Source organism: Lepidochelys olivacea, assembly GCF_965140295.1.
Source record: "Lepidochelys olivacea isolate rLepOli2 genome assembly, chromosome: 4".
NCBI lineage: Eukaryota > Metazoa > Chordata > Testudines > Cheloniidae > Lepidochelys > Lepidochelys olivacea.
The window spans coordinates 76,727,398-76,751,404 of NC_140414.1; the positions used below are offsets into that span (position 1 = coordinate 76,727,398).

The window sequence follows — 24,007 nt, forward strand, 5'->3', positions numbered from 1 at the left end:
GGTCTTAAGTGCTTTGTTATATTGGAGCCTGAGTCCTTTCATTAAGGGCCCAGGTAAACTGAGCAGCATATCAGCCGATGGATTGAATAAGGATGGCAGGACCCAGACCTCACTGAAATAAGAATATTCACTTGACAAGCTGCTTTAATTTAATTGATTTATTATTTGAGAATAATAATAATTTATTATTATTTGAGAATAAAAACTGTAATGCTAAACTTTGTGATAATGCAGCATACTCTATTGTGCATTCCAGTGTTCTGTAGCAAAAGGAAATATGCAAGATTTATAGACAGCGTGATGAAGTTGGAACTTAGAAAAATGGGGCCAAGTGACTAATTGATTTGGTTTTACATTTTGGCCATGCCTCGCTGATGGTGTTTAAGTGCCTTGCTGTCAACAGAGAATATAGTCTAGATGGTCCCTGCCCTGCTCTTAATATTTAACTTTTCTTAGTAACGGATTTATTCTTCTCTCACAATAATGACTGCAGCCTGTCTTCATCAAATTTAATACTTTGTTCAGACATCCTAATGTGAAAAACTGTACACACGATACTGTTGCAGATACACTGGATTGCCCAGTAGCTCTCTGCTCAGTATTTAAAGACATTGTAGAACATTTTTCATAAATCATTTGATTTAATTTCTTGTTTGCCTGCTTATCTTTACTTCTATCCACCTAATTTTTTTCCTGCTTCACCCTACTGTGCAAACTAGATAGCTGCTTAATCCTTGGGTTGGCTGTGGTCTGAGTAAGTAGTTTTAGAGAGCACTTTCCTTGTACATGTTGAACCCAAGGGCATCTTGAAAAGCAGTCTAACCACAAATGGTGCTGTTAGATGTTACAATGTGATACTTGCCATTGCTGAGGGAGTAAACGGCGTGGAAGATGGGAATCCAAGAATTGCTACTGATTTGTAAAGTCACCAGATACATACTGTGAATTAACCTACCCAGATGAGATTTGGTCGGACACAAATCATCCGGAGGTCAATCAAGTAAAAGTGAAACTGTGCAGCAGTTTCTGTCAACGTGTACATGTAACTTCTGTTAATACAAAGGGGAATGACATGCACATCCCAAAAATCAACTCTAACTTGTAACTGTTGCACCAATGGACTTGTTTAACATTGAGATTTTAATGAGAAAAAATACATCAGGCATAATGCTGTGCAATAGATAGTTGCAAATTTTAGCTTGGCAGAAAAAAAATGAGAGAAAAAGAGGGCTGCAAGCCAGAATGCTGTCTGAATGTGAATACCTTCATATGAACAACAAATCAGGTGAATTTGTTCACCTTGGGGCTGCTAAGCAGGGTAAACTGCAATTGCCTGATCTGTCTGCTCTTGAGAAGGGAAAGAAGCTCTCACACAGAAACTGGGATCTGAGCTACTGGTATTATATACTTGCTCAGAGAACAGCAGCATCTAAGAAAAAAGATAATACTGGTATTTTGAAGGGTCACAACAAGTTTAACACAACTCTTCTTTCTCATGATTTCAGTCTTTTTGGTTCCATGTTTTGAGCCTATTGCTCATGCTAATATTCCAACTCAATTTAAAACCATAGTTCACCCAAATCGAATGTGGGTCTATGCTCCTACACTGCTCTCCCTCTTTGAGCCAGTTGATGCACATTGCCACAGTTGAGAGAATTTTTAAAAAAAATCACTGCAGGTCACCTTGAATTATACCAACACTGAAGCAATCTACATCTTTGGAAGCTCATCTGGAATCTACTAATTCTGGGCTAGCTGACTAGGAGGCATTAGATCTCTAGAGCCAAACTTTAAAAACTCAGGCCTCTCTCTCTCTCTCAAAAGTGAGTGGACATGCAGACTAGTATTTGTATTCATGAAACAACCATTTGCATTTTCAAATTGGGTAAATATTCATACGCATAGATATTTGTGCACACAAACACACGCTTTTCATATGCAATATCTTTTGCACATGTCTGTTTTGGAGCTCAGGTTTTGAAAGTTTTTCCCTAAGAAGGGCTAAAAGGCTCTCTTGGTTTATCTTTTACAGCTGGAGAAAGGTTTGACCTAAAGTGATAGAAATAAAACACAGTTAATTGGGTACCAGGTGCAGTAAATAATTGTCTGCATACAAAACTCCTTCATCTGGCCTTAGCTATGGTCCAATAATTTGCAATGACATCACTTGTTTGTTAAAGGGTTTAAAAAAGTAAACTCTTAAAGGGTCATTGCTTATACCTGCCTGAACCATTTGGAGTTGGGGTCTAAGTACCTTTGGCTTTAGCCCATTTGTAAGTATCTTGATCAAATGCTTACAAAAGTTTTGTTTTGTTTTGTAGTAAACTGCTTAATTATTTAGGCTTTTCTGTCATGTTTAGAGCAATTGTATAAATACCATTTGGCCTTTGGATTTAACAAAGAATTTATGGTTAAATTACTGTCCTGGTAATATCCTGCATAATAAATAATAATAATTCCAACAAGAGGCAATTCAGAATATTAGTACTTTTTTTGTTTCTTTTGAGGTATAACTTTGATCACTCAATCCTTCTCTGGGATACCTACGTATGGACCATGAAGGTGATAGCACATTAACCACAGAACTCTGCTTGAGCTGCCCATAGAAATCAGGAAGATGCTTTTTAAAAACAAAACAAAACTTTATTATCTGGTTTGGCCCTACATGTTAAAGAGTATAAAACAATTAAATAAAAAACCATTGAAAAGAGCACTGTGTTAATAACAAACAAAATGGCACTTATTGTATCAGAATGCTTCATAGTATGGCTCTGATCTAGAAACTGGTTACTGCTACATCAAGGCTGAGCTGGCAAAAGTGGGATACTACAGTCATTTAAAGATAGTTAAAAAAGTATCACACCATCAAATGATTTTTAACTAGCTTTATTGCAAATTAAAAAATATTTTGATTCAAATGATGCAGTCTGGACCTTTTGAAATATTCAAAACAATAAAAGTGATTTTTGCTTTTATTACCCATGACTAGACTGTTTTTTTGTCTAATATAACAGGACAAACTCAGCAACCTCTCCTTGAGGCCCCACTGACAACCACTCCCAAAGATACCCTAAATGCTACTTTACATAACCACCACCTTCTGATAAGCTTAGCGGACACTGTCCGGCTTCCTTCATGTATAATTTTTAAAGTAAATTTTAAATTTACCAATTTTTATCTAAAATAAATACATTTTCTCATTTTAGCACCTTAAATTTTCCCTGTACTACTTTTTGCTTCATGATAAGAAATATCTTGACAGACAGTGAGGTAATCTAACTACAAATCTTTAGTTATCTAAAGCTGAGGTGGTATGTGGCCCAACTGCTGGTTGTGTGCAGCTCAAACTTGAAAGGTGCTGAACACTCTGGGCCAATACAGCAGAGCACTTCAATTATTTCACTGAAAATCAGTGGTCTAAGTCAAGTCATAATGCTGCTGGCTCTCTTCCAGCTGCTAAGAGACAATTAGCAATACATGAAATACCTTTGCAATATTACTTTTTCATGTAAGCAATATATGAAGCTGCTGTAGAGATTTGATGTAATAGCAAATGGGAGGGAAGACAGGCTGAACAATTGTGTAGATGGTGTGAAGGCCAAGAGACAATCTTTCTGTTAAAAAGGCCAGCCACACTGCAAAAAAGTTTGAGATCCCCTGATTTAAAGGGACTGTGTGAATCACAGAATATTGATATAAAGAAAAGTTACATTGGCATAACTACAACTCTCAGGGATGTGAAAAATCCACACCGTTGACAGACATAGTTAAGCCATCCTACCCTCCAATGTAGACAGCTCTAGTCAATGGAGGAATTCTTCCGTCGACCCAGCTACCGCCTCTCTGAGTTAGCCCTGTCCCCTCGTCAAGGGATTCTAAAGGGATTAGGGCTCAAAGGATGGCAGGCTACAGCCTTGTTAGGAAGCTCTCAGCCTTGCATAGCAGGCCGCTGTGCTTAGCACACAGCCCCCCAAACAGACCAGACAATAAACTTCCATCAGGAATCCAGCCCAGTTTCATCTCTGAGACCAGAAACCCTAAGATCTCCCTGGTATAGTAACCACCTCCTAACCTTTGAAATCAGCCAGTTCCCATCTGACATCCATTTGGAAATTAGTTAGTTTCCAGAGAGTTAAAGCACCACAACAGGGTCTCTTAATTGCCAGGATATCTGTTCTCCAGTGTGTATTGACCTAGTGCTAATAAGATTTACTTGCACCAATGGAGAGGAGAATATACAGAACCCCACAGCAGGTACAGCTTTGCATGCTACAGTGTTCCTTATAAGCATTCTTAAGCTGACCTTACCCAGGAGAGAATATTAGACATGGACTCGCCCATCAACATCCAGTGAAAGAAATGTTGGTGCCAATGGCTTAAAAAGTAAAGAGTAACTTAGCAATGTGCCAATTTGGTACCAAAAAAACATCACTAGTCTACTTTCATCAGCTGAGGAAACAACAGATACTACATGACAATGATCACTTCTACAGAACGCCAAAAGCCTGTCACTGGAAGGGATCTTCCAAAGGAAAGTGAGTGGCAAGCCAATATCAATGATTTTTAATTCGATATTGGCTGAAAAATAAGCCAGATAATTGTTTATCAGTGGTTGATAGATTAGCAAATTTAACATTATACACCAAGAATGTCAATACGCTACGAAGAGAGAGCTCTATAGCTCTGCATCCTATAAGTCAGCTTTTAAAATGTCTAATCTTTAGATAAAAGATGCTACGTGACCGTCAGTCTTTAGCATAGTTATTATTCAGTTGTCAAAGCACTCCATTTTTACCCCTTGTGCTTCAAACTGAGCAGAAACAAAACACTTTCTGATTTGCACCTGTAAAGAATTTCTTTCAGGGCTTCTGGAATAATAAATACCTCACTGGTCCCAGAGGACACTGAGGATGTTACCGCACAAAAGTCTTAGCTGCTGAAGAAAGAAAACATGCAAGATACAAAACTCAGTCAGACATAGTGAATGATTCTATCAGACCTGATCATTTAGACATGTGCTGTAATGCTGGACTGATTTCAAATTTAGGGCCATTGTGACGGGTTTGGTCACAGAGATCCCCTTGGGACTGTCACCTAACGTGCTGAAATTACCTCTGAGCCCATTTTCCCTGCCAGCTTGGGACTCCAGAACCCTGTCTCGTTGACCCAGACAGGCTAGCCTGCTGCAACACAGACCCAGGGTCTGGGCCATGCCCCCAAAGCTGCAGACTTTAACCAAAAACAGCTCAGCAGGTTACCTCTCCAGCACTCAGACACCCAGTTCCCAGTGGGATCCAAACCCCAAATAAATCTGTTTTACTCTGTATAAAACTTATACAGGGTAAATTCGTAAATTGTTCACCCTCTATACCACCGATAGAGAAATATGTACAGCTGTTTGCTCCCCCAGATATTAATCACTTACTCTGGGCTTGTTAATAAACGAAAGTGATTTTATTAAGTATAAGAAGTAGGATTTCTGTGGTTTCAAGTAATAACAGACAGAACAAAGGGTTAACAAGCCCATAGATAAAAGGAAAGGAGTGGACACCTGACAAAAAGAGCCAATGGAAGGGCTAGAACTTTCTAAAATTGGGAAAAGACTTCCCTTTGTCTGTGTGTGTGTTGTTCTCCTGGAAAGAGGGGAACAGGGAGCAGTTATGCTGTGAGAAGCTAAAGGCCAGATATGAAAATCATCAGATCATGTCTAGAACTACTTATTTAAACCCAGATATGTAAGTAGATCAGAAATGTCTAGAAAGACGTGATTAGGTTTATTTCTTTTATTTTGTAAGGCTTGTGGACTGCTCTGTGCTAAGCCCAAATGCTTTTGTTTGCTTGTAACCTTTAAACTGGACCTCAAGGAGGTTATTCTTGATGTTTAATTTTTGTAGGTAGGTTTTTTAAATCTAGCAAAAGCCTAGTTTCTTTTTTCTTTCTTTTTGTTTTTAATAAAATTTACCTTTTTTAAGAACAGGATTGGATTTTTGGTGTTCTAAGAGGTTTGTGCACATGTTGTTTAATTAGCTGGTGGCTACAACTGATTTCCTTTGTTTTCTCTCTCAGCTCTTCCCTGGACGGGGGGTGAAAGGGCTTAAGGGTATCCCAAGTGCTACTTCCTGGGCCCAAAAGGGTTTTCTGCACTTAGGTGGTGGCAGTATCTACCCATCCAAGGTTAGAGAGAAGCTGTAACCTCGGGAGTTTAATACAAGCCTGGAGTGGCCAGTATAAATTTTAAAATCCTTGCAGGCCCCTACCTTCTGCACTTGAAGTGCCAGAGTGGGGAATCAGCCTTGACACAGCCCCTGCCCCAAAGAGCTTACAGTCTAAAGCCATGTCTACACTACCACTTATGTTGGCAAAAACATTACTCAGGTGGTTCAGATCAAATTAAACTGTCCCATGGCAAAAAGTGCAAACTAATTTCCTTTTATTTGTAACCAGAGTCTAATTGCATTTGCTCAGGTTTAAGTTTTCAAAAGTGCCTAAGTCAATTTACTCTGACCAAACATTAGTTAAGTTTCATACTTTGATCTTCACACTTTTATAGCCAGAATCCACATAGAGAGACAAAAGGAAGTGCAAAAAATTAAAACATAATTTGCTAGTGCAATGTGATTTTAGGGTTTAGGAAGGGTTGGGTGAAGAGGGTTCTGAGCAATTTCAGTGAAACACTTTCTGATCAATACAGTTTTCCCAGTTTGAAATGTGCACCTAAAAATAGCATATGTATGGTATATGGTTATGTGCGCAATAGCAATAGTGTAGTTGAAGTAAGAAGATAATTTACTGTACCAAGTATACCATTTTTAAAACTTAACTACTTTAATTCAAAGTCCTTTCCCAGCTAAATTTAGCAAGGATGGCATATGTCACTCATGTCTCATGCCAAGTCAAAAGTTCTGTAGTTCATCCCTGAGTTATTTCAAAAGTTGCCTTTATTTGCTAAGTAGAAAAGGTATTCCCTCTGCCAATAATTCAAAATGACTGAATAGATTTTGTTCAAACCTTCTTTTAAAATTCACTTTTGGAAAAGATCTGGTGTGAGAAGATTCAGCACAATTTTGAGGAAGTTATAGGAAAATGAAAAGTGATTTATAATGGAATTATCTTCTTACTTCAACTACATTATTGCTATTATGCACATAAGCATATACTATCGCTGCATTATAATTTGGAATAATAGTCTTTTTATACGATATTGCCTGTCATAAAAAGGAGTTAATAGGTTGAATGAGATCATTTCTAATTAAACTATAATTTTCTGCACTCCCTATCAAAAGGCAGGTTCTGAGGTCTTTTGGTGATCTTCTATCCATGCTTGCTCCTTAAATGTCATTATAAAATCTTCTTTTAATAAAGGTGCAGATTTTTTGAAGGAGACTTTTAATTCGCTGGATGGTTTTCATTTGCTCTCTTCATACAGCTTCTTTTATAAGCTCAGCCAGCCTCTGAAAAGCCTACAATGAAAGCAAGATGGTTAATGTTCACATCGCAGCATTAGATAAGCAGGCAATATGCTAAATTTTAAGTAGAATTTCTGAAACTGTTTTAACCACAGGTGAACCCAGCTGTGTAAAGTTTTAGTACTTTATTGTAAAGCTTCAGATTCCCTATTCAGTTTGATATTAATAGTGTGTTAAATGTTCAAGAAAGTGGGGAGAGCTTCCACTTAAATAATCTGGCATGTTCTTTCAACATAAAAAATTAGAAGAAAAAATGGAGTTTTTTTGAAACAGGACAAATATATTAATCGACAAGAGTACTGTTATGTCACAACACGGCATCTATAATCTAGTGGGCATTAACGGACCCTAGCAGAAGGATTCTCATAACTGCAACAGTAATACAGAGGGGTACAATCTCATACAGGAGAGAGAAAAGGAGGAAGAGAGGTGTGTTAAATCAAAGTCATGTGCAATGCCAGCAAGACGCAATTTGACTAGAGACAATATGATTGTGAAATTCTTTAGGTAATGATGAAAGGGGTGACCAACAAAGGAGAAGCATAACTAGACATCAGCTACACACCTTAATGACTGAAATAAAGTAAGACCAAAGACATAGGAAAATTCTCAAGGCATTGAAACAATGGAATGCTATACTCTGGGCAGCTAATTGCTCCCCGCTCCCTCTATACAATGATGTGTGCTCAATCACAAATACAACCATTATATCCAAGATGTTCTTAAATAACATAGATTAGTTCTGAAATCATGAAGTATAGAGAGACTGTACTGGAGGAGAGACCACCTCCAATGTGCAACTGACTACTCAGGAGAAACTGAATGTGAGAATAATGGGGAGGCCTGATACTGGTCATCCTGAGCTTGTTTAATAATAAGGAATCAGTACACAGAAAACAGTGGAGTAAAGCGAATTAGATTTGAGGATGGAAAACTTTGGGAAATAAGACAGGTGGTTGCTCCTGCTCACACTAAATGAGTTGCTACCCTTGCACTGACTTTAGTGACTGAGATCTGATGGGAATAAATGAAATTGAAGAAGGTAGGTGCATCTTAAGAGACACTAAAGATTCAGCACACTACTATTCTTCTAGATAAGAATATGTGCAAGGAACAGGTAAGGGAGTTTCAGAAGTACTGCTCAAACAGTACTTACCCAAACAAAAGCCTACTGGAAATGGAAGAGAGGGAGATAACTATACAATCCAGAGAGCTGGTTAACACTTGTAGGGAAAAAGTAAGGGAACAAAAAAAAAAATTACTACATGAGGAGTAGTCTTTTCAGGAATGTACAGCAAATCGTACTGCACTCACCTGATCCATTTGGGCTGGAGAAGACAGAGAGAAAGAAGCTCTGACATAAGAACTAGGAACGGAGCCATCAATGTTAAATGCTCCCCCAGGAACCAGTAACACCTAAAAGAAATAATTAGCCATTTAGTTACAAATTTCTTCTTAATTTAAAAATAAAAATTAAATAGCTCATTGATGAATAATGGTCTCACAAAGAGGCTTATTCCATTCCTTCCTTCCAAAAAAGGAAGGCAGACTACAAATACTGGAATCAGATATTTCACAACAAAAAGACAGAACCTAGTTATTTGTAATTTAAGGCAGGTTCTATCTTATCATTCTCATGTTTTATAAGTATCAGAGAAGTAAATCTCTAGGTTCCTTTCTGACTGATAGCTGATGTCTTTGCGTAACACTTGTCTGTACAAATTGTTGAATAAACCACAATCAATTTTCTCTTATTAAAATGGAAACAATGGATAGTTAGGCTAGCTCTCTCTGTATCTGTTTTGGGGCAGAATTAAACAAACATATTAAAGATGTAGATTAACCATGCAGATATTTCATTAGTAAGGAGAGTTATCTGAATATGTTACTATATGCCTGTTCAAAATCTGCAGTCCTAATGAAGGCACAGTTGGAGTTGCACTCAAATAGTAGTTTATTTAACCCTTCCCTCCCACTACATTTTAAGATCAGCAGACATTTTTCATACTTCTTTCTGCAAAGCTTTTTCCATGATCAGCTGTTGTGTGTCAGAAACTCCCTTAATTTTAATCCATAGAAACATGCCAGCAGCAGGAGCATGCCAGTCTGCCAGACCTGGAGAGAGAAAACAGAAAACTTAAAGATACGCTCTGTCCTTTCTGCAATAGGTACACCAAAGACACAAAGATAGGGTGAAATCCTGCCACCAATGAAGTCAGTGGGAGTTTTGCCATTGACGTCAATGGAGCCAAGATTTCACCTGCAGAATTTAAGGTACTGCCTGACAAAATCAATACAGATGTAATTCAGTAATGTTGACACCACTTTGTTTTATGGTATTTTTGAAAATGGATGCTCTGGGTTCTCTCACAGTTGGATTACAGACAGCCCAACAGGTGCACTACAGGTACAATGGTAGGCCGATTTCTGAAAAAGCAGCTAAACACATTGTGCTGTAATAAAACATCCTTTTTAAATGCCAGCTCCTTTAGTACCATAATTACCATAAATGCAATCTTAATGTGTTGCATAATATAGACATGGTTAGAGAAAGAATATTTGTTTCATTTTTATTTAAAATGTTATGTTTTTCTACATAAGAAAAGAAGGGATCGAAGGCTAGGAAGAGCACAGAAAGGAATCTTACTGCTTTAGTAGGCAGTGTTACTGTACGCGTTCCCTTGTACCTCGAGGCAATCATTGATCAGTTTTTGGCTGGACAATAATCCAAACACTCCTGTTTTTTTTGGCTCCAGCTTTATAATGTGTACATTGTATGAATATACTGAGTTGTTTGTTTCACTTGCCATTTGCCCCTGTTCCTATTAGGTACATTTGATCATTACCAGCAACTTAATTATAAACTACTCTATAGAATAAAGACCTCTCACAGAATACTCCAAAGCCTCAACTTGCTAGTTATGTCAATCTTCATAAAATAAGAAGCCAGTTACTTCAGCCAGAGGAAGATTTTCATGGCTTTAGCCTTTTCTGCTAAATGGCTTTACCAGATTTATTTTTCTTCTTTAGTTTGGCTGGATAGGTGAAGGTCTTTTTCCATTAGACACTCCAACAGCCCTCATCACCATGTATCAGAGCAGCTCCCAAAATTAACAATGAAAACTAACAAAATTCTCTTTCCTTTCCACGTACAGTAGCAACTTGAAAGGTAGCAGAATTGCAAAAGGTTTTTTTGTTTTGTTTTCTCCTTTTCTCTTGCCCTCGCTTCCCTCTATGACTAAACTGTGAGAAGAGTTGGTCAAATAAAAGGGGTTTGCATTTGGTTCCGAGTGCAGTGAGGCCCATTGTCACTCTTCGCTCCTGGGGGAGTGAGTTCCATGGGCCGAGAAGAGGGATGTTCCAGTACTCAGGGTGTTAGCTTGGGACTTGGCTCGGAGACCCATGTCTACGCTAGAGACCTTACAGAGGCACAGCTCTCCTGATGCAGCTGTGTTGCTGTAAGATCTCTCGTGTAGCTGCTCTATGCCAACAGGAGAGAGCTCTCCCATCGACATCATTAAACCACCCCCAATGAGCAGTGGTAGCTGTGCACACTACCACTTATGCTGGTGAAACTTCCGTCACTCAAGGGGGTGTTTGTTTTCACACCCCTGAGCGACATGAATTTTGCCAACGTAAGTGGTAATGTAGACATGGCCTAAAACAGGCTTCCTGTGTTCCCTTGGGCAAGTCACCTAGGTTACGTCTACACTGCAGTAAAAGATGTATTCTTAACTTGCTTAAAGCAGCAAGGAAGACACATCAATTTGGCTTTTAACTCAGGTTAGTAGTTTTTTTTTCAATCCCAGGCTTCCCTATAGGCTTTAGCTTGATCTGTTAATCTGAGCTAAAAGCCAAATTGCTGTGTTTTCATGGGTATTTTAAGTCAAGTTAAGAACCTATTATTTATTTATTGCAGTGTAAACTCTCCCAAGTCTCTCTGAGCCTCAGTTCCCCATCCTGTAAAAGGGGGATAATAATGCTTCCTTACCTCACAGGGGAGGGTAAAGATGGGTGAAGCTCTCAGATACTATAATAATAGGGGCCATATAAATACCACAGATAGATGGGTTAGGTCCAGCTCCTGTGAAAGTTTCAGCTCCTGTTCTCACAAGTCCCTACTGGCTGATAGGTTCATGATTCCAGTGGAACAAAGCTGCTGCTGGAGATCTTGGTTGTGAAGGGAGAATCAATCTCTTAGATAGCTATGGCCAATGCCATGCTGGGCTCTGAATATCAGGACTGAGGTACTGATATTGACTGTGTTATTGTATCTCTCTCTAAATACATCAGAGGGATAAATACCAGGGAGGGATAGGAGTTAAGTTCAGTGCCAGTGTGGACACAAGAACAAATGGCTATAAAGTGGCCACTAACAAGGTTAGGTTTTTTGCCCTCACTGCTCCCCTTGGAAGGCTGTTCCAAAACTTCACTCCTCTGATGGTTAGAAACTTTTGTCTAATTTCAAGCCTAACTGGCTTCAAGACCGAGCCTGATAGATGGAGGGAGTGACTGCAAGTAGCAAAAATCCCCAACTGCTGAAGATGGGACACTAGATGGGGAGGGTTCTGAGTTACCACAGAGAATTCTTTCCCAGGTATCTTCCTGGTGGGTCTTTCCCACATGCTCAGGGTCTAACTGATCACCATATTTGGAGTTGGGAAGGAATTTTCCCCCAGGTCAGATTGGCTGAGACCCTGGAGTTTTTTTGCCTTCCTCTGCAGCCTGGGGCACAGATCACTTGCAGGTTTAAACTAGAGTAAATGGTGGATTCTCTGTAACTTGAAGTCTTTAAACCATGATTTGAGGACTTCAGTAACTTGGTCATGGGTCTATCTGAGGAGCGTATGGGTGAGGTTCTGTGGCCTACAATGCGTAGGAGGTCTAGATGACCACCGTTCTGACCTTAAAGTCTATGAGAATCATGTTACTCCTTTGCACTGTGATTAACTATCACAATCTGTTACAACCCTGAGAGCTCATCATGTACTATTTGTACAAATTTTTTAAAAATGTTTGTCACTAAGGTACAGCTTTTTACATAGAAAGAGGTACTGTAAATAAAAGCGTACTGAACATACTGCACTGACATATGTGTTGTTTGCACAGCTACTTGCCACAGCAGCCTGGGGAGGCTTTCCTCTGAGCACTCTCTCATTTCAAATAGTTTAGAAAATAGGAGAATCAGATAATCTTAGGTTTGGATATTCAATGTTCAAACAAAAGGGGAAAAAAACACCAAGAACACTTTTGAATTGTCCATGTTGCCTATTTATCACTTAATACTGCAGATATACCTTAGTGATTGTTCTTGAAAATGGAGTTGATTAACAGAAGTCAGAAAAAACAGCTTGAAAATATAAACTGTGTTTGCATTCACTAACCTTTTAACCACTTGTCTGCTGCAGCAAGCATTGCATCTTGCTGGGTCTTGTAGAACTCCACTACCCTGGAGACCAACAATTCAAAATTTTGTATAGATATAGAGAAAGATCACCCTACCTCCCATCTGAGCTAAATACACAAATGGTTAGGTATAAATAACTTTATATAACTGTCATATGCCTATTACAGAACTGTGCAGATTATGTTATGCTGCCCAGTGCTGTGAGACCTTCAGGTAACAGAGCCTAATATTGTTCCAGTTCCCTGTGATGCTGGTAAACCAGGTGCCAGCTCTTGCCAAGTTTGTAGGTGTCAGCTGAGCACCGACAAACTCATAGCTGGAAACCAAACCCTTTTACCTGTTTGCTAGTTTTGTTCAAAATAGGTATTAGTCTTATAAGAATGTATTTAGTGTTTAGACTCTATGAAATGCCTGTAAGTGGCTGCATGCATTAATCTCAGTTGTAATGTTCATATCCTATGCTATAAGGAAATAGGTAAGTTTGCTTTATAATTTTGAAAATGTTTGCTCTGAACTTGTGAACCTATGCATGGGAATCATCCCCACCATACCCATTCAGGAGGCCTGTGAAGATTAAACTGGCCATTAAGGAACATCACAATACAAAGGATTTGGGGGTGGCTCTATCACACCTTGGAACTGCTACATGCAAAGGAGCTATCTCATGGGCTGGAAGGCTAAGTGTAAAAGATAAAAGAGGGTCACAAGAAAATTTTTCATTCTTTGCTGTTTGAACACACAGGGCCAGGGACATTAAACTCAGGCAGAGATCCCTTGGGGCTATCCCTGGGTCTGCCCTGAAAAACATTTTGAATTGACAGATTAGTACAGCTCTGTGATCTTGAGGAACCATAGATGGCAACTCATTTGTGTATATGTTTGCTTGCTTTAACCTGTAAATAACTCTTATTTTTTTCCCCTAGTTAATGAACCTTTAGGATTGGCTATAGGTAAGGCAACCATTATGTCATGCAGGTTGCAGAAGTCACAGAATCTGTGACTTCTGGAGACCTCGGTGTCATTGGGGCACCACAGCAGCCCAGCCACGATAGTAGCAGTCGATCCTCTAGCAGCAGCCCATCTGCCCTGGGTGGAAGGGTGCCCCCGGAACTGACCAGCTGCCACTGGCGGGGCCCCCCAAGCTCCCCAATTGCTGCGGGCAGTGGAGGGACTCCGGCAGCTCTCAGCTGCCACAGGTGGTGGGATGCCCCCAGCTCCCAGCCTTGCAGGGCAGTGGGGGGACCCTGGAACTCCCCAGCTGCCGTGGGCCCTGCCCCGCCCCCACCCCCAGCTCCGTGGGCGGACCCTGGCAGCAGCTTAGCCGCTGATGTCAGCAGGCTCCCTCTTAGCCCTGCAGGGTGGTGGGGGATCTCCCCCCAGCTCCCAGCCACTGGGCAGGGGGCCGCAGCTCCTAGCCGCTGCATGCAGCAGGGCAATGTGCTGGAACCTCATTTTGTTAGGGATGTTTTTAGTAAAAGTCAAGTACAGGTCACAGTTTCTGTGAATTTTTGTTTACTGCCCTGACCTGTCCATGACAAAATTGTAGCCTTAGCTATAGGCATTGTTTTTGGTGTGAGATCTAAGGTACAAATTGATCTGAGGTAAGGGACTGGGAGCAACCTGAATATTTTGTGTGTTTGTGTGTGTGTCAGTGACCATTTAACACTACGTCCAGCTTGTTTGGGTGGCAAGATAGATTAGAGAGCCCGAAGGGACTGTCTGTGACCCCATGTTATAGTGATCCAGTTCACATTTGTTACTGGGTTGGTGAAATCTAATTATAGAACATACCACTAGTTTGGGGTGTCTGTGCTGTTTTTGACAGTCTGCTCTAAGGCAGGCACTCACGATTGTGAGTCCCTCCAGACAACGTGACATTCTCTTAAACATTATACTCAGAGACATGACAGTAATTAAAAGAGAACCAAACCCCCACAATATAGTATATAGAATATAAGTGCATTACCTGTCTACATGTTCCAGGAAACCCTTTTCTCCCCACTGCTGAAGAAGCTGTGCAATCATAAGCTACAGAAATAAAACCTACACAGTAAATCCCATTCTTTAAACAGGATAGTCAACCACCAAACAAAAGCTTTTAAAAAATTATATTGATATTAAACATCCTGCAAGGGCAGAGGTCACATCCTTGGACTCCTGGAGCCATCTCTTCCTTCACCTTCAAACCTCTTGATAATACAAAAAGTCCACCAGGAAACAGGCAAAGGGCCATTAGGAAGCTACAGCAGTCCCATGGGGAAATGGAAATATTAGGGAGTCTGAAGGAAAGAGGAATGGATAGGGGAAGACAAATATGGGAATTTGGGAAGGAAAGGGTGGGAAACATATACAGCTTTGAATTAAATACATGTTTATTTCCTTTATTAGTCTCCCCACTTTTATTCTATCTCCATGGTGAAATGGAGGAGCTGAATAGAGGGTTGGGAGTGCTAATTTAAGCTCTGGACAGAACTTCAGAGCTGACTGTGATAGCGGGGAGGGCAGGGCTCAGGAATGGGTCAATGATGATCTAGTAGGTGGGGGAGGGAGGAGGATATATTTCATTCTACCCTAACTCACCCTTTGAGCACTGTCTGGAAGGGAAGGGGAAGTAGATAGCAGGCTACTTACACAGCACCAGCAGGTTTCACCAGCTCGCCACACTGCCCTACAAACACTGCACCAAATAAAAATTCCAAATCCTCTCCATTTATTCTGCTGCTCTTCAGGGTGGGATTTTCAAAGGAGCCTGAGGCCATAGAGCACACAACTCCCGTTGATCCGTAACTCTGTTAAGCCTCAATAACCTATTACATAAAAGTAAAGGTGTCCTGTATATGGAGCCAGGCTGTTTCATATCTAATAGAACACCCTCCAGACAAACCTTGGTCTTCCTCCTTGCGTTGTTCTTTCTTCCCTTGGAAAAATTTGTAATATAAATTTTCCTGAAAAGCATGCTGAAAAAAATGGCTAGGGATTATAAAAGCCCTTTTGCCCCTCCTCCCAGTTACCATGTTTGAGAAACCATTTTATTTTTATAAACAATTCCGGCAACACCTTCCCAATTCTCAGAGATGGCACTTGCCTGCGTGAAAGTGCTGGTGTGCATTGTTGAGACCTGTATATGCAGAATCACTCGGTCAATAAGAGGTTTGGGGCCTGTTAAAAAGCCTATTCTCAACCTAGGGGAAAAGAAGAAGAACATTACTGCAGAAATATACAGTCTGCAAATCCTTGAATATGGCTATCGTCCAAACATCAACTATGGAAAACTGGAACCTTAATGGATCTGCTCCCTGTGTGTATTCAGAGTCACATCTGCTAATTCGAGTTGAACGGGAAGAGACTGGCTTAATAATCATGAGATTATTTTTTAAAAATGTTCTTTGGTTATTTCAATTTGCCTTGTAGTTTCTGCGCTTTTAGGGCATACATGGGTCATATTTTTAAATTTTTTTCTGCAATCGTAATGGCTAGGGAAAAAAAACAAGCCGAGATTCTCACATCACCACAAGTTTACAAGAGCGAGTCTATCAAATACCAAATCGCGTGAAGTTTGCAACACAGTGTTTACTATATTTACTTCCATTTAGTACTGCTAGTAAATAAAGAGAAGAGAATGAACAGGATTGTTTTTGTGTTCATGCACTAAAAGAAGCTTTATTCATATTGTCAAAAACTAAATGACTCCCTGCTTGACTCTGATTCCAGGTCGAATTTGCAGTTAGAGGAAAATAAATGGAGTAAGTTTACACATGTCTCTGAATGACAAAGATGGAGCTACATGATATCATTTTTTGTAGGGTCATTTTTCAAAGTGAAACCATATTTCCATCATATTACCTTCTTTCTTTATTTCACTAGATTCTCACGGAGAGCTCACAACTCACTAACTGCGAGGCGAGGATTCATGCTGCTTGCTAAGATTCATTAAAAGTAATGTACACTAGAGCCAGAAAATCAGGACGTGGAGAGCAGACTTGCAAGTCCTCAGCAAAAGATGGTGGCTGAAGGAAAGGTGTAAAGCTAGAAGAGAAGGTGCCCAGGGAAAGAGCCCTGTTATTCCTTGTGGACTGTAGGAGAGAGGCCGACAACATGCCAAAAAAGTTCTGAAGGAATGGTCAGGTAGGGAGAGAAGCCAGTGTTATGAAAGCCAAGGGAGGCGAGAACATCAAGAACCAGAGAGGAGGAGTCTAATGCCCCCATCATGGCCCTCTAGTTTGGGAAAACTGAGGGCAGGCTGTGTGTAAGGACAGGCTGTCACAGGAGACAGAGGCTGCAGTGGCCATCAGAAGGGGAGTAGGCTCCGGTGACCATGTATTAATGACTCTGTATTTGTACAGTGCCTAGCAGAGCAGGGTTCCACTCTCAGTTGGGCCCTAGGCCCTACTGCAATAAACATGATTAATAGGTGACTGCCAGGACATGGAGGGAGTGGGAAATGAGCAGGTTGTGAACAGTTGAAGATCTCAGTGCACTTTGCAACAGTGGGCAGCTCACTATTCGCATATTATAGATGGGAAAACCAAGGCACAGAGAGGCTGAGTAACTTGCCTAAAGTCACAAAGTGAAGGTGCAAACTCAGGACTAGAATCCCATGTCTCTTGACTCAGCAGCCTGTGCTAACCAGCAGGCAACAGCCTGAAACAGACCTTACCCAGAGGAGAGAATTTTAGAGAAAGAGTCAGTCCTGATAACTCGACCATCGACATCCATGGAGAGGAAGGTTGGAGCCCAAGGCTTGAAAGAAAAGAATGAGAGTTTAAAGTTCAAGTAGCTAATAAGGCTTACACAAAGATACACTTTACTTATTACTAACACAGACTTCAGTATTTCTTGACCCAAGGGCTGATGTATCATATGATAAAATCCTGGTTTTGGAGATGCACAACAAGTATCAAAGTCCAGTACCTGAGTGACAAATGATTCTGTTTAGAGTAGCACCCTATTGTGGTGCGATGATAGTGTCACCTGAATGTCAGGAAAGAGTCAATCAGAAATTCCTTTACCTCTAACCCCATGTCTCTGCACACAAATGGTAGGTGCTGGAGTTTCTACCTGGAACTATGATAGGAGGTCAGAGCCAAATACCTAGCTCTCTGTAAAAATACTTTTACTGAGTGGAGGGGAAAATGTTCTTTAATGTTTTTCCTCAGAGGTGCTCCTCAGCTTGCAGTTTTCCTTTAGGAGAAACTGAAGGACATCCCTCAGAATTGGGGATTTGGTAATACCACCCTCCTGAGTTCAGCACATATTCTAATTCCCAGAGCAGAAGTTCGGCTACTATATTGACAATTTCTTCATGCTCACATGCTTATAAGAGTTCCACGCAGGCATTCAGTTCTGCTAGCCCAAGTAAACCAGACTTCTCCTCACCCCCGAAAAGGAAGGGGAGAACCTTGTTGCAGAAAGAAAAATATTAAGCTGTACTCATTCCATTGACGTACTCAGCAGCCATTAGCTACTAAGGGAGGGGTGTTACTCCCTGTAAAAGCTGATCTTAATCCGGAAGTTATGAACTTAAGTGAGGGCCAAGTCACTGCCCCCACCCAGATCCATGTATGGAGGAGACTCTGCAAGTGTGGATCTGAGCACCCTCTCCCTCCCACTGGTGTGTAAGGGAGGGTGTCAGTTGCCTCTGTGGCACTGTTCTCCCTATTCCTGAGACCAATCTCCATGGGTTGAGATCTGCACAAGGAGAAGGGGTGGGCTGCATTGGATGAAGGCAAAGATTAGAAAGAAAAGGCAATACAGCCTGTATTACTTCTCCCATGCCTTGCATTCCACTCCCTCTGCAATGGAATGCCCTTTTAAGGGGTATAGTGTCAGTTCCTGAGGCAGCCCTGGCTCGGAGGCGTCCCTGCAAGCACAGCCCAAATGGAATCAATGGGAATTTTCCTCACGTAAAAACTGACGAATTTGACGCACTGGAATTGACAAGGACTGATGCAACATGATGGCTGAAGAGGCATGTAATTAAAAATGTCACGACTGAGTGTTTACTAGTAATGCTTTAATTTAATCGGACAGTCTACTAAGTACGAGTAGCATGTAGTTTGAGCCACAATTGTCCAAGCATTCATTCTCTTCTGAACCCAAAGGAATATTGATACCAATTAGTACAAATGACAACTTACTTTACCAAACTGAAGAAAATAATAAGGATCATCTTCTATTACGAGGAAATTATATTGTCTTGCAAGCTAAAAAAGAAATTAAAACCAAAAATGTAAAGGTTTATTGAAATGTAATAAAAATAGTCCCTATATAATCCCAGTTATTTATATTCATTGCCCTGTATGCTGCATATTCCGCTGATTCAACACACAAACATCACATCAAGAGTCAACTTCAAATGCTAAATTTAGCAAGTCATGTAACTGTAAAAGTACGTCAACTGGTAAAATAGCAGCTGTAATTGGGCCAAATTTTGAAAAACTGAGGCCTAGGTTCCATGTGCAATAATGTGCCTATATTTGTGAGCATGGTTTGGACTGCTGCATATAGAAAAAGTATGTGTTTCTCACTTACCAGTTTAAATGGCAATTTTGGACACATTTGTATGCATGGACCTGAGATCTCATGCTTTTAATAAATGGCATTTTGAATATTTTCTCCAGCCAGGTGGTTACTTAGCATGTTAGCTTAACTGATTTCTATGTAATGTTCTTTAAATAAATAAATAAATAAATAAATGCACTGAGTGCAAGGTTTATATCATACATTTTATTTCCTTGTTATAGAGAACTGTACTTCCAAAATGGGGAGTAGTAAAAATTGCCCTGCATCCCTATGGACACATGATCCTGACAGCTACCTTCATTGTGTTGTCAATGAGCACATCTGCCTCCTGTGTCCCTTGCAGTTCTAAGGGGTGGCTTCTACTTCTATCTCATTAGATAGAGTTGGTTTTTATCCTTGCCAGAATTTCTCTTTAGGCTTGTACCAGGGCCCAGTGAGTAAACACAACACACAAGTCAGCACAATGGTTGGTATAGCTACAAAGGACTATAATTTATTATACCTTACTCACTAGATCACCAAATCATGCAGGAAAACCAAGAAGGGAGGACCTGGGAGAAGTGGCAGGGCAGACAAGAGGTTGATATAATAATGGAGAATGAGATTTTTAGCAACATTTGCTATTCAGTTGCTTACAAGATGTGCTGGTTTTGCAGTGGAATTCCTCAAACTGAAAACCCCACATTTGTCCGTTCCTAAATGAAAGCTGTTATGCCAGGCTCTCACTGCATACCTGATATATCTCCTTTTTGCGGTCAGTAGTCAATGAGGTTCCAGTGGGATTGCTACCATTTGGAATGGTGTACAGGAATTTGGGGATGTTGTTGTGCTTTCTGACATCTTCTGGGCTCCATCTGGAAAGAATTTCTTTCAGGGCTTTTGGAATAATACCATGTTTGTCACTGGGAACATTGATTATGTTGCAACCCAAAGGTCTTAGCTATTTATTTTGGGGGGGGGGGGAAGGGAGAAACAAACAAAATAGGAGACAAATCTCAGTCACTGAGTTTATAATTCTGAAATTATGATTATGTCTCTGACGTTACAGAACTTCAGCAGTGCAGTATCTTCCCTTAAATCTAGATTGAACTAGATAGTTATAAACGAGTTGCATTGATTTCAGACTTGCTTAGCTCATGATTCAAGGGAAAGTGTCTCTGAACACGTTGTATAACCCTCAGAACGTAATTTGACCCAATCACCTTGTGCTCCCAATATTTAAAACCAGTTATATAAACTCTGATAAGGAACAAGATTGGTCCAAGATAGGCAGGCATGTAGTAATAGTTTATCAGGCACATAGCATCACATCTGTGGAGCCCAGGAGTTCGTTGTGGATTGTATTACAGTGGGATCCCTCATATTTCAACACTCCAATGCAAAAATACAGATAAGCTTCAGGTCTCTCAACAGTGCAATTTCATTTTTTAATTCATAATCAGAAATGCAGGTTTAGTTGAACTGACAGAACTATAACTTGCTCTCCCCTGACAAAGGGAGGAAGAATAACTGCTCTGAACGGGTATTATATTCAGCAATGGGACTGAGATTTCAGTAATGTTAATGAGTGACATGGGACAATAGCCATGTGTGAAGTAATAGCAAAAATTAACAAAAGTCCCTGTAGTTTTATTTCTGTGGAATTTCTATCTTTGTACTACTTAGCCCTGTATTTATTATGTTATAAACAAACTGCTGCTGAAACGACAATACCCTCAATATATGGTCCCATTGCATAATCAAAAGGTATGTCAAAAATATAGTGTACCAATAAAATATTACCCAGGTGTCAGCCAAATATTGAGTAAGATAGGATTTATTCCAGCATTTCTCCCAATCTGTAACTATTAAGCATTAAAGGGCTGTATTTAATTGCACAGGGTGCATATTACTGCACAAAAACTAGTGTCATTTAAGAGTTATCTCTCTGACTTGCTCTCACTGTCTCATATCCTGGGAGCTCACCTGCATACATCTTCTAGGCCCGTCCCCATTTTATCCTATTATAGGCACAGAATACTAAATCGGGTCATTAAATCATTAAGAGACAGGCACACCCAGAACCTAAAATAGGAGGAATCTCACTGATCATGCACTTGCATTTAGACTGACTTTATCAGAAAGATCTCATCTCTACTGTGATTCTATATAGAAACCTAGGGTTAGGGTGAACTAGGCTCCAGAACAAAACATTGTGTACTGGGACAAACATTTGCAGAGTGTCTAAATTAGCATTTACAACTGTATTAGTTCACCAATGCCAACCAATTTAAGTCAGAAGAGGCTCAAAAACTCTAGTCTGGATGAGATCTTAGATGCATTTAGCAATAGTGAGGCAGCTCATATGTCTTAAGAATGTAGATTTGTGTCCCAAAGTGATGATCATTGTAACTTTCACAACTTTTCATACCAAAACACTACTCACAGCTGCTAGAGTCCCAGGATAGGTGGGTGCATCCAAAAGGATGTTGTCTCCAGGGTTAATAAGCATCTCAAACACCTACAAAATGGGAATCATTTACTTGACAAGACTGTATAATTTTACTGTACATTCTGCATACTGCTGCCTGCTCTAATGGAACTACACATCCTAATTACACATCAGTGTTTCCATCATCATTTAATTAAATGAAAACTCTGCTACGTAAACAGTGAATGGATTTAAGTTCCACTTTGGAAGCCAAACAGAGAGATACAAGTCAGAGGAGAAGAATGCCAGTTTCACACAGGACAACTCTGTCTTCTGGGAAAAAAAAAATACTGAAATTTAACACAATATTCTAACACAATACAAAAGTTTTTCAGTTATAGAAAGGGTCAACTGTGTGTGTGTGTGTGTGTGTGTGTGTGTGAGTGTGAGTGAGAGAGAGATCAGCCAATTGAAAACCAACTTACGCGGAACAATATCTAACAAAAACATCTTATTGCACAATAAAAACTACAGTACAGCAACCGACTCTGATTTGATTGCACCACTACATTCCACTACAGGATTCTTAAAAGCATTTGCTATAGAATTATGAAAGTAAATGGAATAAAATGTCTTATGATATTCTCTCTCTTCGATAATAAAGATGCTAGACATTTGTGTCACCACGGAAGACCACTGGAGTCTGACAAAGTTTTGTCCCAACTTCCATTTACTTTCTCAGATATGGCACTTAATATATCATTTCATTTACAAGCCACCCTTACTAACTGTAATCAAAGAGTAGGCATGCCTTTCCTATGCAAGGAAATAAAATTCAAGTGATTGAAAGCAAACATCTATTTAAAGCAACAAGTAATTACATTTTACAGAAGCCACAATGTATTCTGCTTTTAGTCTTACTTTGCACAACCCTTCCTGGCTGCCAGTGGTCACACATATCTCCATTTGGCCCTGATCAGGACTGTACTTGGCAGTGGGAGGATTGTGGAGACTCTTCTGTAAATCCTTTAGCCAGGACAACAACTCAGGAATTCTGAAACACAGATTTTATTTCTCATCATTATTATCCTAATATTCTGTACTGCTCCTTTAAATCCCCCTCAAATCTATTGCCACCCAAATTGTCTGTTTCTCTTTCTCTGTTATTTAGCAATACAGGTAGGTATAGGCACTAGTTTAAAATATTTTCTCTCAGAAAATGAAATGAGAGAAACATAATACTGCGTGTAGGTGTGTATTTAAGATAAAAAGTCCTTAGGGACCAGTGTCTATAATACAATAAACAGTTGACAGCCTCTGCAGAGAGATTATCAACAAAGGACTGAATGGGCACGGAGGCTGAATTTCTCTCTCATGCATCAAAGTGATCCTTTCAGATCCAGGTATGGCAGGTGTGACTTGTATGGCCTCTTTCTGTAGCTAGAGGTGTGTGAATAAATGACTTTTTTTGTTTTAGTTTGCTGGATGAACCAAAAAAGTTGAAAAAAAAATTTGTTTTGGCTCAAACAAATTTTCATTTTGTTTGAGTTTTTTTAATCCTTTCAAACTAAAACTGAAGCAACATTTGAAACAAAAAGTTGTTTCAAATCAAAACGTTTCATTTAAAAAATGTCAGTGAAACATTTTGACTTTTTTCAGAATTTTTTGTTTTGGACTGAAACACTTAAGCAAATTCATAAGATGTTTTAGTTAACCTGAATCTATGCTTTAGGGGAAAAAAAAAAGTTTTGTTTGAAAATCTTTGCCCAGGTCTACCTGTAGCATACTTTATGCAAACTAAGGGCCAGATTTCTAAAGGCATTTAGGTGCCTAGTGGGATTTTTAAAAGCACCTAGATGCCTAATTCTCAGGGGGGCACCTAGGTAGTTTTGAAAATCCCACCAGGCACCTCTATATATCTTACAGCACCTAAATACCTTTAAAAATGTGGCACTAACTCCCTATTGCATTCAATCAGGGCCGATACATAAACACAAAACTGGAGGGGCAGGGAGGAACAACACAAGTGGAAAAATAGCTTGGCATCTGAAAATAAATCAAAACAGTTAATGGATTTCAAGTTTCTATAAAAAGCTGCTTTGCTGCTCAGCACAGCAATGTTCTGAAGAGAAACTTGCAAATCTTGTGATGGTAGATACCATTTCAGCAAAGTGACATCACACAGCAGCACAGGGACCCCAA

General features: G+C 39.9%; 1 protein-coding gene across 1 annotated transcript in view; it reads right to left on the bottom strand.

Annotated features, from left to right (window-relative positions):
* Window positions 1-2,870: 2,870 nt before the first annotated feature.
* The window catches only part of LOC311519136 (kynurenine/alpha-aminoadipate aminotransferase, mitochondrial-like), a 41,704-nt gene continuing 20,567 nt past the window's right edge, over window positions 2,871-24,007 (bottom strand). The window contains exons 4-14 of the mRNA XM_084625395.1: window positions 22,727-22,859; window positions 21,821-21,895; window positions 20,129-20,335; window positions 19,011-19,076; window positions 17,531-17,613; window positions 15,959-16,055; window positions 14,840-14,901; window positions 12,851-12,915; window positions 9,475-9,581; window positions 8,781-8,882; window positions 2,871-7,460 (exon numbers count right to left, since the gene is read on the bottom strand). Coding sequence (XP_084481521.1) covers window positions 7,419-7,460; window positions 8,781-8,882; window positions 9,475-9,581; window positions 12,851-12,915; window positions 14,840-14,901; window positions 15,959-16,055; window positions 17,531-17,613; window positions 19,011-19,076; window positions 20,129-20,335; window positions 21,821-21,895; window positions 22,727-22,859 — 1,039 coding nt within the window. The 3' untranslated portion in view covers window positions 2,871-7,418. The remainder of the gene's footprint in view (window positions 7,461-8,780; window positions 8,883-9,474; window positions 9,582-12,850; window positions 12,916-14,839; window positions 14,902-15,958; window positions 16,056-17,530; window positions 17,614-19,010; window positions 19,077-20,128; window positions 20,336-21,820; window positions 21,896-22,726; window positions 22,860-24,007) is intronic.